This window comes from Podarcis gaigeae (assembly GCF_964106915.1).
Source record: "Podarcis gaigeae genome assembly, chromosome: 5".
Lineage (NCBI taxonomy): Eukaryota > Metazoa > Chordata > Lepidosauria > Squamata > Lacertidae > Podarcis > Podarcis gaigeae.
In genome coordinates, this window is record NC_139681.1 from 86,369,329 (window position 1) to 86,387,907 (window position 18,579).

Sequence of the window (18,579 nt, forward strand, 5' to 3'; positions counted from 1 at the left end):
GCCTATGCCTGCTCTAAACATCTTCGGAACAAAAATAACACAGCCACTGCCACTATCAATAAGGATCCCTGTCTTTCTCCTCATGTCACTTCCTCAAGACGAATTGCTGAAATAGCCTGAAAATTCAGGAGCCCATTTGGGAGGGTCCAGGTTTTAACAATCTTGTGCTTTTTGTTGTTGTTGGTGGTGGTGTTAACAAGAGTCCAATGAGACTCCCACATACAAATTCATTCAGGCATCTAAACAAAGCATTTCCCAACCTGGTGTCTTCTGGATGTTTGGGACTACAGCTCCCATGAGCCCGTGTCAGCATTGCTAATTATCAGGGATGATGGGAAGTGTAGCCCAAAATATCTGGAGGGCACCAGGTTGGGGATGGCTGATCTGAAACCCCTCTTTCATTTTGCCTCCCTTCCTGCATTGCACAGATGAAGCATGGACATTCTTGTAAACACACCAAGGACATCTGCATGTTCCCTTTCCTGCAGTTCTACATTGCTGAAGCTTCTTCTCTCTGCCTGCTATACTACAGTCTTGTCCTTCGCCAATTTAAAAGCAAACTTAGCCAAAAGAACGAAGATATTCTATCCCTAAGGATTATCAACAGTTCAAAATAAACCCAACCAGTGCCAGCCCTAAAAACAGCAGGCTGCACACTACATGTGCATGGATGTGCATACTCTGGTACTCCTGTCAGTGTGTTTGCACCGTAACAACCTTCCCACTATCTCACACCTCCCAGTAAGCACCAATGTGACCAGTCGGAGGTCAGATGAGCGATGGTGCCTTACTACGTTTTCCTCTACTGATCTCTTTAGAAATAATATTCGACACTCAAACCCAGTGCAACATTTAGCTGTGTGTCAACCACACCAAGTGCTTCTACGGGGCCGGTCCTAACATTAGGCAGACTGAGGCAGCCACTTAGAATCATAGAATTGTAGAGTTGGAAGGGGAGATTCATTGCAGGGGGTGTCATGAAAGAGCCATAAATTTATAGTTACTTAATTTATTGTTTGGAGAAGGAACTGGCAACCCACTCTAGTATTTTGCCATGAACACTCCATGGACAAAAGGAGAAGCTTTGAGAAGAAATTCTGGTTCATGGGGTCACAGAGAGTTGAGCACTGTGTGTGGTGGTCAGCTCAGTGGGATCCCACCTTCGTCGCAAGTGAAATATACTTAGAGTCGAGAGTGGATTTCATGCTCTTTATTCAGCTCATAGTGGTGATGGAATGGAAGTTTCCCCTGAATGTCTGCCTTATATACATTATTTACACAATGGGCCCCACGTGATTTGCTAATTCCGGAATACTCCTGTAGGCCACTCAGGTTACGGATTCACTTCCACCTGGAGCTGGATTGGGTGGCTCCTGTGGACCAATCAGACTGCTGCATTCTGGATCCTATTGTTCTAGGACCAATCAGACTGCTGCATTCTGAATCCTATTGTTCTAGGACCAATCAGACTGCTGCATTCTGAATCCTATTGTTCCAGGACCAATCAGACTGCTGCCTTTTGGATCCTATTCAACTCAGTACATAACAATGACTGAACGCCGAATGATGAATTTATTGTTACTGGTATTTTTACTTCTGAGGAGGTGGAAAATTTTCTGCCTTGGGTGTCAAAATGACTTGATGAGCGCTGAGTACTAAGCACCTTGGCTTGGGTAAGGTGCCATTTCCTGTTCCACTTTAGAATCATAGAATTGTAGAGTTGAAGGATCATTCTAGCACAACCCCCTACAATGCAGCTGTCCCATATAGGATCGAACCTGTAACCTTGGGGTTATCAGCACCACACTCTAATCAACTGAGCTATCCAACCTCTGCCAGCAAAATGTTGTGGGCCAGCCCTGGTGCTTTGAATAATTTTACAATAGGTCCAGGTGCTCTTGCTGATTTCTTCAAAAAAATAACCTAATGAAATAGCTAGAATCTGGAGATAGGTGACAGAAATCTCTGTGCAACACCTTCCCCCACTCTTAAGTATTTACTTTTTGCTGAAATAATGGATGCTAAAGGTTGCAATCAAAGTCTAAAGCGTAAACAGTAAAACTTCAGTAAAATGGGGAAAGCAAAACAAGCTTTGCATGATAACATTTCCCATTCTGCTTTTCCATTGAAACATTAAGCTTTCAAAAGGATGTTGTAGTCACATTTTCCAGCAGCAGTTATTAGAAATATGCACATGTTTAGAACTAGGTCAACCTCTACAGTTATTTTACCAGCAGAGAGAAACTGTTTAGACATCACTCTAATGCTCTTAGCTTCAGCAAACCGGGGCAGAGCAGTTTTGAAATTAAACAATATAGGGAGAAAAAAATAGCAACTCAGTAGAAATGTCTCCTGCACTGAGATATAAAAGAGGAGGGTTTAACGCTATTTTAGAAATTCACACTTCTGAAGAACTCCAGAAGTTTCTGTTCAGTCTTGGTTCACTTTCCCTCTTCTATCATCTTTGTTGAAGGGATTAGCCTACAGCAATCGGAGGATGCAGAAACCAGAATTCAGAATAAATATTTGCTGACAGATCAGCAGCACACTCCACTTGCCTCTTTTATTTGGAGGGGACACAAAGGGAAGGGGGGGCGGCGGGAGTATTGTCACATCTTAAAACATAAATGCCAAAGAGATCGCCTTCACAAGCGTTGGTTTAGAGGGGAAATCCAAAAAAAATGTGTACAAATGACTGGTTAATCTTGCCTACAGCTTAAGGCTCAGGGAGAGTTACCATTTTATAAAACCATATCCAGGTTTTTTTATATTTAAAAAAAAAATTGCAAAATATGCACTCAAATCCAACAGCTTTAAAATCTTAACCCCAGGACCTAATGAGAATTAGCCCTCCATCAAATGATCATGCAACATCTTATGAAACTCTGTTTGGGATTAAGACTTCCGCAGGCCACCCAGAACCTCTGTCTGCATGCCTTCCCTCTCTGAGCACAGCAAAGGGAATAGTCAAGAACAACTACTCTGCTCTTTTCAGAGATTAGGAGGGGCAGCAATGGGAGGTTTTATTTATTTAAAGCATTTTTTTACTCCACTCTTTGGCCAAAGTCTCCCAGAGAGGATTACAAGTCAATTTATTTTACAGTCCCCACCTTCAGGTTTGGAATTCAAAGGACACAACACAAAAGGAAAGGGGGTGGGGAGGGAAGAGGAAAACAATGAAACTCAGCCACCAATTCTTAAAGTTCCGGTTCTTATAGCAACCAGTTGGGGTGCAAACCGTTCCGAGAGTGAAGGAGTCTAACAGAGCTCCTGCTTCCTATTATCTTCCTTTGCTGCAGCCTGATTGGATGGCTGCTGTCAGGTGACAGCTGAGGGAAGGAAAAGCCCGATGGAGATGGTTTTTCAATAGAGCTAATGGAAGAGCCCTGCATCCCTTCTCTCCCTCTGCTGCAACATTCGGGGACCTGTTCTTGAGGTACATGAACCTTAGAATCACAGGTTCATTGAATTGTGGAGTTGGGGGACAATAATAATAATAATAATAATAATAATAATAATAATAATAATAATAATTTATTATTTATACCCCTCCCATCTGGCTGTCATCTAGTCCAACCCCCTGCAAGGAGTCTTTCTGACCAACATGGGGCTTGAACCCACAGCCTTGAGATTAAGAGTCTCACGCTCTACTGACTGAGCTATCTTGTTAAAGCCAGTCTGGGTCTGGTTAGTGCTTGGGAATCCCATGTATGCTGCCTTGGGTCCCATTATGGAAGTAAGGTGGGACAGGAGAGTAAGGAAACAAAAATAAATAACTATATAAAGTGCAGGAACCCAGGGAACTATATGTATTTGCTACCTGACCTTTAAGGAGATGAGAATCACAAACGGAGGCAGACAGCCTGAAGGAGACACACCCCATGACTGTAAACAGAAAACCCATCAACTTATAATGGTGTCATGTTGCATGAGACAGGCAATATATTATTATTATTATTATTATCATCATCATCATCATCATCATCATCAGCTGCCCTTCGACCTAAGGTCCCACAGAGTATCACAACAATTTAAAACACATTAAAACAGAGTGATTATTATTACTTGCAAACACAAGGTCTTAATTGCATGCATCTCAAATGTGAAAGGCCAGAGTAAAGAGACATGTCTTCGGCAGTCAAGGAAATCCGAACAATGAAAGTGACAGGCAAACGTCTGTGAGGAGGGAGCTTCGCAACCCTGAATTGTAGATACTCAGACACTGGAACGAATGTCGTCCTCACAAGACACCACTAGGAATTTCGCAGGCCGCAAGCCATGCCCATCTCTAATAAGTGGACAACAGGAAAAAAGACTTGGGCTGCTCCGTGGCTTTCAATCAAGGTGCCTTCACTGGCCCTCATCTCCCACTTACCGCAGCAAAGAGGACTCATTTTGCTTTTCTGGAAATAGCAGGGTAATGAAAAGAGAGAAGAAGAGAATCCCTCCTGAACCATTTTTGGCACCTGCAAAACTGTTGAGGCATGCACACCCAGTCCCAGGTTGCGATTAATATACCATTTATTCATATGCAATTTATCAATATACAATTTGTGTGTTGATCATCGCCCTGGGATCTTCAGATGAAGGGCAGTGTACAAATTCAATGAATAATATTAATAGTGATTTGGCAACCTGTAGCTCTCACCTGGAAGAAGCCACACACGTTCTCCATCAGCTTGGGAAGATTTCTCTTCAGTTTGCAAGATGTTTACGCATAGGTACAATCTCCCAGAGATATTTATAGGAACACAGAAGACTGGCACACAATGTTCTCTTTCACAATCGTACATTTTTGGACCAGGTACTAGGAAGGCGGGGAGCAGGAAACTATAAACACCCTGAAGTTAATTCTTCCTTTACAATCAGAGCCCAGTAAAAATTAGAGACAGATACACAAGGAATGCTTAGCATGTGATCTCATGCTCCGGGAAAACACAGAAGGCCTTACCTTATAGACTTGCCCATAGGTGCCATTGCCAACAAGTTCAACGAGTTCAAAGATGCCTGCAGGATCCTAAAGAGAAATAAACAAAGGCATTTCAGACGGTCAGTAGCAAAGTGGCTGCAAATAAAAACTTTGTTAAATTCGGCCAGTATGCATTTTCCAGGGGAGCTTTTACAGTGCGCTGGAAGACAGGGGGCAGAGAGAATGAGTTCAGAAGGGTGGGGGGCAAGCGTCGTAGTAAGGGTCAAAACCCCTTCAGTTTCTCATTTTTCCCAATCTTAAATTCAGTTCTCCACATTTCCACGGAAGTTAGCAAATTTTATTTTTAAGAAGTCCTTATGAAAATTCATTTGCATATTGGAGCTCATTTCTGAATTATCAAAAGCAGATTTGCTGAATATTCACATTTTTGCAAACCAATTCCCCCTAATTAATGAATTTTCACACACTCTTTATTCCAGCACGTGCTCTTTTTTTACACATTATTACTTCGCACAGCGAAATTTGGAGAAGTGCAGATTTTGAAGGACGGCTCTTCTTTCATCCACGTGTTGTTTTGAAAACTGCAAATTAGCATCCCTAGGCGCCGTTGAAATTTCACTCATAAACTCTTAAAGGTAAAGGTAAAGGGACCCCTGACCATTAGGTTTAGTCATGGCCGACTCTGGGGTTGCGGCGCTCATCTCGCTTTATTGGCCGAGGGAGCCGGTGTACAGCTTCTGGGTCATGTGGCCAGCATGACTAAGTCGCTTCTGGTGAACCAGAGCAGCACATGGAAACACCGTTTACCTTCCCGCCAGAGTGGTACCTGTTTATCTACTTGCACTTTTATGTGCTTTCGAACTGCTAGGTTGGCAGGAGCTGGGACCGAGCAACGGGAGTTCACCCCTCGCGGGGATTCGAACCACCGACCTTCTGATCGGCAAGTCCTAGGCTCTGTGGTTTAACCCACAGCGCCACCCGTGTCCCTCATAAACTCTTAGGCAGGGTTATATCAGTGCCCACAAAGCACTACTACCACGTGACCCTATCAAAAACATTCATCAAGAATGCCACCCACATTAAGCTCACCCAAAATAGTGAGCCCATTGGAGAAAAGGATAGGTGAGAGCTTAAATCAGATTAGGTTTTGCTCATGCTGAGGGCCACTGTCCAGCAGACATGTTCTGAGTCTGGAACTGGGGTGGGGTGGGCCTGGTCATTCTGGCCAGTGACCTTGTGATATTATGAGCTTTCCCCCAATGTAGATACAATCAGCATTGCTTGTTTTAAACTATTTGCTTCCTAAGTTAACTCCACTCGGCTCTGAAGTCCAGCCTTGTCAGAATTGCACCTGGGGTGACAGATGGGCGGAATTTTTTGCCTCACAGCTATGGGAGAACAGATGACCTTTCGTTGCTACCACGACCACAGTTCTATCTTGATACGCTTCTCATGGCCTTGCCACCCACCAACCATGTCTCCCAAGCATTTGTGACCTCAGGTAGGACCTACCTGGAAGAGAGATAAGCAACTTTCAGCCCTAAGGCCTAATTTTATGCAAGCAGCTTTGGGCAAACTGAATCTGTTAGAAGCCAAGAACAGGGGTCTACGTTCAAAAAGAGGCAAGAAATGGCCAGGTCACTAACTAAGTATTTGGGGGGGGGTGCAGTTGGTAAAGCTGCCATATCCTCGGTCTATAATCCTGCTTCAACGTTCACTGGCTGACGTTTGCAAGCTCCAAGGATTGATTTCTACCTAAAAAACAAGAAACCCCAACTCACTGGCAGTGGAACTACGTGAGCTGTGAAAGATTTAGGGGGCATGTTTTCCTGGGACACAAACTCAAGTTTACATGGAGCATTGGCTGAGACTCATGACTGCACCTCACATAAATTAGGAACCTTATGAAAGGAGTGAAAATAACGCAAATCAGGATCTACAGGTAAATCTGTAGGTGATTTGCAGCACACCAGCAAGACTGCCAGACTCCCGTTTAATAACATCAACTCCAAAAAGCCCTCCCCTCAAAAAGCAGTGCTCCATTAGAGCAGAAGACAGTGTTTCTCTCTCTCTCTCTCTCTCTCTCTCTCTCTGTGTGTGTGCGCGTGCGTGTTTTGTGTGTTCTTGGATTCTTATAAAGTCCTGCAAGCTCAGTCTAGAACAAGGCAGACTATGCTGAATAATTTTTTCTTCTGTTATGAAGCGAAGACTTCAGAGCTTCCAGTGCAAAAAAAGAAAATAAAAAGGTAGCTCTTGACATCTGCTCACCCCTTCCTTAGGATGCAGCCAACATCCCCTTGTGCTTGGGCACTGCGGAGGACGTTCGGTCATAAGTGGAGATGTCATTTCGCAGGGGGGCTACACTTTCTTTATTGAGATCACCAATAAATCCCTGCTAAGCTTCTAAGGAACCCCAACGCTTCTCCAGAGCACAGTTTCAAAGTCATTTTGCTTAGGGGGTAGGGGGGGAAACAAAGGAGAGCCTTTTTTTGGCCTTAATGTTCAAGGGTAGAATGGAAGGCTTCATTCTTACGTTGCACAAGATCAGAAGTGTTTTATGCACGGGGCCATGCCAAGGCAAACCTGCATGCCAGCTGCCGCCACCAGCACCACATCGCTGCAAGGGATACTAGAACCGATTTTTTTAATGGTGCCTTTCACGTCGCTGTGGGCTACAGAGAGAGCTTCCCAGGATGCTATTGGGCTGAAATGCCCAGCCATGAAGCCATTAAAGGCCTCTCAGCTGGGGAGATGCCACAGGGCGAGGGGAATGCGGAGCACAGCGGGGCCAGCAACATTCAAACAGAAGCACACAGCTCAAAATGGACAAAGACGTGGGATGTTTCTATAACCTGAAAGGCATTTTGTGCCATTAGAGCAGCAGGCTCCTATTGGCAGAGAGAAGGAACAAGGAACAAAGTGGAAAAGAAAAGGGAAAGGGGGAAAACCAGGAGCTATTGTCAAGCTGTGGCTTATGCAGTTGCATAAAACAAAGTTTTTTTTTGGGGGGGGGATATACCATATATGTGCATGTTTTTGAAAAGAATATTGCTGCCAAACAAATGTGTTTGGTTTTTTTAAGTTGCTGATCATTAAAACTCAAGAGCGGGAAAATAGCTTGCTGTAAGCAACAAGCCTTGCAGAAACGAGGCTGAAACTACATTGGTTCAAGTACCACTGGGAAGGATATGACTCTCATTCTAAATAGGAATCAGCACAAGGATGCTGTAGCTAAGAGTCAATCCACACTACTCTGATGTAGCAGTCCCTATGGAGGGCTTTGCTGGTTTAGTTAGGGCAGATTAGCACATAGGGGAGAGAGGTAGGTGTGCACTTGTGTGCATGGTGTATATTCCACGCTGTGAGCATGGAAGAATCTGGGCACGGAGGCACTAAAACAGTATGCATTCCATTTTTTCACGCGGAATATGCATGGAGTTGGGGTGCTGGACTCAAGAGTTCAGTATCTCCAGTTCAAGCAAGCACATGTCAAAGCTTCTGTCTTAAGGGCATGCCCAGACAATCTGCTACATGCATCCACCACACACAGCGAGGTGCACAATCCATACCACAGATATTGATCTGTGTCCTCCCCACCTCCTGCTCCCCAACCCTTCTCCCTTCTCCAAGATTGCAACATTCCCAAGCCCTCCCAGGCAACTTCATAGCTGAGCACAGATTTGAACCTAAGCACACTGATCAAAACCTGATAACACCGATCGCTGCTGCACATGCACCCGTTTAAAAACAATACACTCTGCCTCACACTTGCATTTCATCATTTTAACCCCCCAAGCACTGCAGAGCTCAGCTATCCCTATGTCCAGTCATTTTTGTTTGGTCAGTGTCCACGACACACACACACTCTTACACAAATTCTTGTGGACAAGTCTTTTATGCAATAAAGATTGCCAGTTCTGCTGCATCAGATGCATGTTCTGCTGCATGTTCCTGTGCATTTCATTCTGGAGCAAGACCACAGCCATCTAGGCGCTTAGGACAGGTAGCTCCATCACCAGAGGCAGTGCATATGGGATCTGATTTAATGAATTCTCACAACCTGTGAGTCGGTAGCCATTTTTAAATATACCGCATCTGATCACTGGTGCAGTGAGCCTGCATTTTCACTCACAGGAAATAGCTCCCTATCGTCTCCAGTTCTCTTTGATCCTAAAACAGCCACGGGTTGGACCTAGGATGTTCAGCATGCAAGAGCCTGTGTTTCAACAAGGACCTAAGGCTGCCTTCTTTAGAGTCCACCTGTGCACCCATTTTCTAACAACAAAAAGCAATATCTTTAAAAAGCATTTTTGTGTTGCATGCTCTCCCTCTCGCTGTGTGTGTGCATATTTTATTCCTGTTTTGCATAACCACAGTCAGTCAAAGAAGCCTAGCAGCTTATGTCAAGTCAATGAATGGCATCTCTTTTTGCATCTGGCACTAGCAGTTGCAATTTCACCAAAGCCATGGCAACTGGAGCAGAATGCTAGTTATTAGCAAATGCAGAAAGAAAAAGGGGAAAAAACACACACGTTTAGTCTTCGTTCAGGCTAACAACGGGCTGGTCCTTGATTCTGCTTTTACCCACACAGCTTTCAATGGAATAATGATTCTTCATTATTCTTGACACCTCCCCCCTACCATCATTGTATAAAAATATTACGAGCCTGAGCTTCAGATAAATACAGCAAGTTAGAGGACATGAAAGCGTGTCAACACTTCTCGGACATCCATTAAGTCCTTTCGCAAGATCACACGCCCCTGTACCACACCAAGTAAGCGCCAGTTGAGAACTCACAATCAATGATACATGTCAGGATTCTATCTTCTCCTGTAAGCATTAAAAGTGTGTGCCAGGAAGGGACAATCCATTTCAACTTGCTGCAACAGAGCTGTTAAAAGAATACAGTGGTACCTCAGGTTACATATGCTTCAGGTTACATATGCTTCAGGTTATAGACTCCGCTGACCCAGAAATAGTACCTCAGGTTAAGAACTTTGCTTCAGGATGAGAACAGAAATCATGCTCCAGTGGCGTGGCGGCAGCAGGAGGCCCCATTAGCTAAAGTGGTGCTTCAGGTTAAGAACAGTTTCAGGTTAAGAACGGACCTCTGGAACGAATTAAGTACTTAACCCAAGGTACCACTGTATTTAGAGTTGTTGGACTACAATTCCCATCAGCCCCTGCTGGATGCCCAGCATGGCTCAGTCAGTAATGCATGACACTCTTAAACCTCAGGGTTGTGGGTTCGAGCAGAAGCTTCCTGCATTGCACAGAGTTGGACTAGATGACCATCGTGGTCCCTTCCAACACTACAATTCTAAGATTCTAGGATCACCTGCAAGTCATCAATTAGGGACAGACTGGTCTATAATAATGGCCAGGAAGCATGGGGGCTGGAGGGGGCAGATCTGGATGGAAGTGCCAAAACAGGAGCAGGAACCAACCAGGTCAACAGTGGGGGCTGCAGAACAGCACCCCAAGCTCCAACTCTGTGAAATAGCCTCTTAAGGAGACCAGTCTTGAACTGGCCTTGGCTATACTTGCTTTGTCTGGATGGGGCGAGGGGAGAAATTGCAAATTGCTTAGTACTACAAACTAGAATCCCAGAGAGCTGGAGAGTGCAGCACTGTGCCAGGGAATACAGGGAGCTGAAATGGCTCAGGAAATGTTCTCTGGCATTTAGGAATCAAAATATGAAAGCGTTTAATGGAGCTCTGTAAATTATTCAGAAAAGCTTAAATGGAGACCGGCGCAGCATAAGCAGAGCATAATCTCAGACCAAATATAGTCACTTTTTTATATAGATTATGGAACTTGGGATTTTGCTGCTTATAGCGATGTGCTACATTCTGCTTAGCAAATCTCAGCCTTCCCACACAGAGCTCATTTCACAGACAAACACCAGGGGGCTTGCTATTACCTTTCCCCACCCAAATACCTTTATTTGTCTTTCCACCACCAAAAGGCTATGGGAACCGAGATATCAGAACCAAGCAAACACTAGCGCAAGCACAAACCACAAACCACACAGCAGACATGTGGCTGGCCATCTAAAATACAACCATGTGGGGGCCAGACACCACATGACAAGCCCCTTGTGATCAGAGGTCCTTCCTCCCACATAGCTCTGGTGCTTTTCCAACACAACTCCTTCCTCAAAACCAACCTTTTCCCACACGATCGTTGGTTTTTCTTCTTACTACCAACTGTAACAAATGTCAAGTATGGGCAACAGTATTAGCCTCCATCCTTCCCTTTCTGCCTCTGTCTGCCTCTCCCCTTCGACTATTTGTTACAGGCCGAGGTGGGGAACCTCAGCCCTGGCCTGGGGGGCCAAATGTGGCCTTCTGGACACCACTATCTGGCCCTTGGAATTTTTTTTGGCAACAACCACTCTCTTCTAGATCCCTCGCGAGCTCTGCTTGACTTTATGTCTGTTTGCAGACAGGACTTCCGTATAAGGGCTCTTTGGCATGGGTCTCACTTGGGAAAATATTGGTTGATGGATGGATTGAATTTATATACCTCTCTCTATACCCGCAGGTCTCAGGACGGTTCACAGAAAAAAATCAGAATATAAAAACACAAAATACACAATCAAAATAAAAACAACAACCCAATAACCCATAAGTGTGCATGCACACGAAAGCTCATACCAAGAACTAACTTAGTTGGTCTTTAAGGTGCTACTGGAAGGAATTTTTTTTGTTTTGACCATAATTCCTCCTTCATCCTGCTTGCCCAGAGATCTTCCACGGGGTCCCAATGTTCTCCTGATACTTCCCTTGGGTGCCACCAAGGCCCTCCCTCCGTGGCTGGATCTCCCCTTTGCTCCTCCTCCCCCTGCTCGACCACCGCATCCCCTCCACCCCCAACCAGGGACATTATATTAGCATCTTCAATACCCACAAAGCCAGTCTACAGCCCAATAAATTGCTGTGTCCCTGCAAGAATCCCAGTTCTGTACTTTGCCCCCAAAATGACACCAGGCACATCGAAAATGTAAAGGTTGAGAGATCGATTAACTAGCTAAAATTTCGAGTTCTCGTTACCCACATTGGTTTTAGAACAGATGCCATCTTTTGACTCAGGCCTGCTGGGGCAAAAATCTTGTTGGCTGCTAGCGCCAATATTTTCCCTCCGCCACATTGCTTTGCTAGCCTGCAGGCAAAGAACCAATGAGAAGGTGCAACAGCGTTCACCTTGCCTGGTCTACTGTCCTCACAATGCCTCTTAAGCAAGGTGGTATGTACTACCTTGACAACATGTATAATCTTTCTAAGATTAACACTGTTATGGGTTTGGGCGAATGGTCTGTGTGACACCATAGGTCCTTTCCAAACCTGTAAGTCTGTGTACAGAAGACTAGAAACTATAGAAGGAAGATTGTTGAAGGCCAGTTCCTGTGTCAAGCTCAGCTAAGGACCTGCCATTTGCATCTTGAAAGAGTGAGCTCTGTTGCCATAGAGGCATATGGGTGGGCCTGTCTCCATCTCACCTGACTGGATGCCACACAATCGGACAAAGGGGAGAATTCTTTGTGTGGGTTGGACCGATGATGGAAGCTGGAGACACAGAGACATGTCTGCTCTGTGCGAACCTGAGCCACAGCTGGGGGGCTCCCTTGGAAACTGAATGGCAAAGCAAGATCTGGCAGAGTGTCAATGCTGTGAGCCTATGCTCAGGTTGTGAATAAAACCATATATCCTAACGACACCACAGTTTCCACTGACTTTCATGCCAAGGAAACCTAAGCCTAGCTACGCACAGGCGCCCCTGATGTTTCTCACCACTCCAAGATTGGGATGATTCACTGCAATATTATGACAATATATTGCATCATATTTCAGGCTATGTAAAACCCGTTTAGACTGGGGCAGGTAGCCCTTTAATGCTACCCTACTTACACCATGTCAACCCACACTGCTGAGCTAACGAGTACAAACCACAGGACACTTGTATAAAACTGGGGGTGGGGGTGGGATGCCAGCAACGCGCAGAAAACCAATGGAAATTCCTCAGATTAAAAAAAGGGAAAGGAACACTTCTTCCTGCGATATTTTTTTAATTTTTTGCAAAATAAATAAATAAATAAACCAGCACGTTTCTAATTATATCAGGCTGCCCGATTGTGATGTTTCTGCTTGAGAGCACCAGCCTGAAAAGCCATTTTCTGAGCAAGGCTCCATCTCTGCTGTTACCAGCAACCGCCGCGTCTGCCATCCCACTAATCCAGAAATATTAATTAAGATGACCTTTTAGGCTTGAATTGTCAAGGGTGCAGCCATGCTTAAAAGGAAAAAGCCAAACAGACGCAGATATGCAAAACGGCAAAAAATAAAATGGGAGCGTGAGGTCAGGGTTCCGCCAGTTTCTTCACACCCTTTAGGGTGTTGAGAGACTATGTTGTGGCACCTCAATGCAGCTTAAAGACCCTCTTTCCCCAGGCAGGCAGCTGCCTTGGGCGACACAAATTCAAGGGACACCCACTCTGCCGGAAGCAGGCTGCTCATTCGCGACTTCCGGAGGCGGCGCGAACGGTAATGGCTGCCCTTTCCTAACCGGGAGAGGGAAGCTACGCTGGAAAAGGGTCGTCCGCTACGGCGAAGCGGAGACCCATTCTGGAAAACCGCAGGCAGCGGAAGCCTGCGGTCTCGGGACCCGGCGGGCGCCAGGAGCTACCCCCGAAACGCTGAGGGAACCCCGTAAGGGGCTCCGGATCGCAGAGGGGGTAGCGGCGCTGTGGGTCTATGCGCATTCAGCGGAGCGAAGCCGCGCTGCCGTTGCCGGTGAGCGCCGACCTTTCTTCCTTCAACACAAGATTCTAAAACGCAACAACCCGTGAGTAATTGAGGACTTTATTAAATTTCGGGACTAAAAATATTGAAAATAAGCTGAAAGCGGAGAGACGAGGAAAAGGAAGTCCGTCCTCCGCAGCCATTGACTTTTAAAGCAAAGAGCAGGAGGAGTGGAGGCATAGAGAGAACTTTTGACAGCTCAGATTGAGCACCCGCAGAAATTACTTTTCCCTTTAAAGACTGTAAGCAATTGATTTTTGGACTTTTATTAGGACTTATATACTCTCTTTGTGGATTACAATTCTGTTTAAGAAGCCCAGGTGTCAGAACTGCCTGAGCAGTAGAACTGTCAGACTGCAAATTTGGATACATTCTATTTAAACTTTGAGACAGTCTGAGGGAGTTCAGAATGGTTACGTTCTTGCATTTTGGAACTCCAGTAAGCACAACTTGAAATATTGTGGCAAACCTAAAACCAACTCTGCTAAAACTACTTTTGTGAAGATCCCTAAGTATTGGTTCAGATTTCGTATGTGGAATGGACTCTTCTTCCTAGGACATTTTATGCTCCCCCTAGAGGATTGAGGATTTACAACAAAAACATTGTTTTACTTTCTATTTCCCGGCCCTCTGTTTGATTGCTACCACCTGGGCCGTAGCTTTCCCATGGGAACAACTCAGCTTGACCTTGACTGCTAGATAACTTTGGAATGAGTGGCGCAAAAAGAAAGGGATTAAGAACCAGACAAACAACTCTGACAACCGTAACTGCAGCCTCACAAGCACGCAGATCATCTGTGCCTACTTTGCCCTCGGAGGAAAAAGCTACCTCCCTGTCACAGGCAGGGGAGGAAGAAACTGAGGATTTACAACTAGAAGAGATGGCCTCAGGAGGATCTGGTTCTGTATTAGAGAGAATTCTTGAGAAATTGGAGTCTTTGGACAGGAAAGTTGACCAACAAACTGCGAAAATTGACCTTAATACAGAAACTTTAAACAAATTATCTGGGCAAGTTGCACAGAATGCACAAGCAATCGGACAACTGAAGGAGGCTGCAGGTGAAAATCAGAAACTGGCCGAAGAGACCAGCCAAAGAGTGGGAGAGTTGGAAAAAGAAGTAAGGCCGCTCAGTAAGCAGGTTGGGGAACACCAGACCTACCTCTCCATGTTGGAACTTCGGAACAGGGAGATTAATTTAAGGATAAGATCGATACCAGAAGTGGAAGAAGGTAATCTAGCTGAGTTTCTGACCAAAGAATTCTCCAAGTTCTGGGGTCTAGAGGAGGAAGACTTTAAAATTGTGTCAGCCTTCAGACTTGGAAGACTCACAAAGAGAGAAAAGCCCAGAGACTGTTTGATTACGTTGAGATCAAAGGAGGAAAGGGACAAGATTTTGGGCCTGCACTACGGAAGCTCCCTGAACATTTCGGACAAAAGAATTGAGATTTTTAAGGACATTCCTAAACAGCTGTTGGATCTTAGATCTGAATATTTGGACTTAGTAAAACTGCTGAGAAGCAACTCAATCATCTTTAGGTGGGACTTTCCCCAAGGATTATCTTTTACCTTTAGAGGGAAGAAGATTAAAATTAGAACTTTGGAAGATAGGGATAAGTTTTTGACTGCCTACGGAGAGGACCTTCATAAAGGACTTGAACTACCCTCAGGGCCTGAACCACCACAGGTGCCTGTACCTCAGAACCCTGAAGACTCACAGAACAAAATACCATCCCAAGGAAACTAAACAGATCTATCCAGGATGTCTCTGCAACTTTTAAGTTGGAATATAAATGGCTGCAACAGTCCGGAAAAAAGGAAGAAAATCTTTCACATATTAAAAAAGGAGCAACTAGACATTACTTGTTTACAAGAAACACATGTGACTAGGCTCCACAGAAAAATATTGGTAAATAAAAGGTTAGGCCAAGAATTTATATCTTCGGACTCAGTTAAGAAGAGAGGAGTGGTGATATATGCAAAGGAGAGCCTCTCACCAAAATTTCTATTTAAAGATGAACATGGAAGAATTTTGGCAATTGAAATACAGCACCAAGGAGAGAAAATTTTGATATTAGGAATTTATGCTCCAAATGAAGGGAAATCAGAATTTTACAAGAAGTTGCATGAGATTATGCTGGATTATCTGGACTATGATAACATCATCATGATGGGAGATATGAATGGGATCGTTTCAACGAACATGGATAGGTCACAAAGCCAAAAGGTTACTAAAGAAGGCAGACTACCAAAGACCTTTTTTGAAATGACAGACAACATGGACTGGATTGATATATGGAGGACAAAGAACCCCTTAGGGAAAGAAGGAACATTTTTCTCTGAAGCCCAACTGACTTGGACAAGAATTGACCAAATATGGATTTCTAGAGGTCTGGCTCCTAAGGTGAAGAAAGTGGAAATCTGCCCAAAGACCTGCTCCGATCATAACGCGTTGAAAATGGACATGACATTATTACCAACCGGCTCCTTTAGATGGAAGATGAATGACAACTTGTTTAGAGATCAGGAGATTATCAAGAAGGCCAAAAAAACAATAAAGGACTATTTTGAGATAAATTTGAACACTGCTGTGGAAAAAAGAACAATCTGGGACGCAAGCAAAGCTGTGATGAGAGGGTTCTTGATACAACAGAACGCCATAAAGAAAAGACTACAAAATGAGAAAAAGGACAAGATTTTGGGGAAAATTAAAGAGTTAGAGAAGAACTAAGAGTAAACCCGAAGTCACAGCCGATTTTGAGAGAAATTAAACTTCATCAGGCACAATATTCTAAACTGATAAATCAGGAAATAGAATGGAAGATTAAATCAATGAAACAAAAAACATTTGAATCGGCTAATAAATGTGGGAAACTGCTGGCTTGGCAGTTGAAGAAGAGACAAAAGCTGAACATAGTAACAAATTTGGAAATAGAAGGAAGGAATATTCAGAACCCGGTGGAAATTAGAAAATGTTTCCAGAAATATTTTAAGAAATTATACACTCAAGGGCCACAAAAGGAGGAAGAGATTGCAAAATTTTTGGAGAAAAATGGACTTAAAAAACTATCACAAGAAAATAGATCACTCCTGAATAGTAAAATAACACGATTAGAGATAGAACAGGCCATTCAGAATATGAAGTTGGGCAAGTCTCCAGGGCCAGATGGCTTGACCTCCAAGTACTATAAGACATTAAGTGACTATTTGATTCAACCACTGATGGAGGTCAGCAATGAAATTATGGAGGGAAAGAAGGCGCCTGAATCGTGGAAGGAAGCTTTCATCACATTGATACCAAAATCAGAAACTGAAAAGACACAACTTAAGAACTACCGTCCCATTTCCCTTTTAAATGTGGATTACAAAATATTTGCCGACGTTTTGGCAGGAAGACTCAAAAGAGTTTTAAATGAGATAATTCATAAAGACCAGGCAGGCTTTCTCCCAGGAAGACATTTATTTGCTAATACAAGGAACATTATTGACATTTTGGAGCTTTTGCAAACAAATATTAACACTAAAGCAGTTCTAATTTTTATAGATGCGGAGAAGGCCTTCGATAACATTTCTTGGAAATTTATGAAGGGGAATTTAAAAGAAATGGGAGTGGGGCGGGGTTTTGAAAATGGGATTGACGCGATTTATTCAGAACAAAAGGCAAAACTGATAGTCAACAATGTGGTTACAGAAGAGTTTAAGATTGAAAAAGGGACACGACAAGGCTGCCCGATTTCCCCCTTGCTGTTTATTTCTGTCCTGGAGGTGCTCTTGAACTTGATTAGAGGGGACCGGTTGGTGCAAGGGATTCAGATCGGAGCGAAACAATATAAACTTAAAGCTTTTGCAGATGACCTTGTTTTGACATTGCAAGAGCCAGAATCTAGTACAAAAAGAGTATTACAATTGATTCAGGACTTTGGTCGGGTAGCGGGCTTTAAACTAAACAAACAGAAAACTAAGGTGTTGGGAAAAAACTTGACAGATGCAGAGTCAGAACGGTTTCAGAGAGAAACAGAGCTAACTGTGGTTAAAAAAGTAAAGTACCTAGGGGTAAACATAACAGCAAAAAATCTGAGTCTATTTAAGGATAATTATGAAAAATGTTGGTCTGAAATTAAGAGAGACTTGGACAGTTGGTCAAAATTGAAGCTTTCTTTGTTAGGCCGAATTGCTGCTATTAAGATGAATGTATTGCCTAAGATGTTGTTTTTGTTTCAAACATTGCAAATTGTGGATAAGACGGAGTGCTTCAGGAAGTGGCAGAGAGATATTTCTAAATTTGTCTGGCAGGGCAAAAAGCCCAGAATTAAGTTTAAGATATTAACTGATGCGAAAGAAAGAGGGGGCTTTGCCCTGCCAGACTTAAGGTTGTACTACGAAGCCGCAGCTTTCTGCTGGCTAAAAGACTGGCTACTTCTAGAGGACACTGATGTGTTAGATTTAGAAGGTTTTAACAATGCATTTGGCTGGCATGCATACTTATGGTATGACAAAGTTAAGATCAATAAGGCCTTTAAGAACCATATTGTCAGGAAAGCAGTGTTTAATGTCTGGACAAAATACAAAGACCTATTGGAAAATAAAACTCCAAGATGGCTATCACCTCTGGAGGCTAAGGCCCGAAAAAGACCCAATATGGAGGCCAAATGGCCGAAATATTGGGAAATAATAGAGAAAGAGGGTAACAATTGGAAATTGCAGAGTTTGGAAAAAATGAAAGACAAAGTGCGAGACTGGTTACATTACGCTCAGATTCAAGAAATTTTTAAAAAGGATAAAAAGTTAGGATTCCAGGTGGAGAAATCGAAGTTGGAAACAGAATTGTTAGAACCTAAGACTAAAGTAC

The 18,579-nt window shown here is 43.8% G+C and overlaps 1 protein-coding gene across 9 annotated transcripts in view; it reads right to left on the reverse strand.

Annotated features, from left to right (window-relative positions):
- Positions 1-18,579, reverse strand: part of TNIK (TRAF2 and NCK interacting kinase) — a 291,911-nt gene that overhangs the window by 234,133 nt on the left and 39,199 nt on the right. For all 9 annotated transcript variants that reach the window (XR_014564274.1, XM_083739146.1, XM_083739148.1 and 6 more), the window contains exon 2: positions 4,952-5,017. Coding sequence is in view for 7 of the 9 variants with exons in the window: in XM_083739146.1 (XP_083595272.1) it covers positions 4,952-5,017 (66 nt within the window). In the remaining 2 variants the exon portion in view is untranslated. The remainder of the gene's footprint in view (positions 1-4,951; positions 5,018-18,579) is intronic.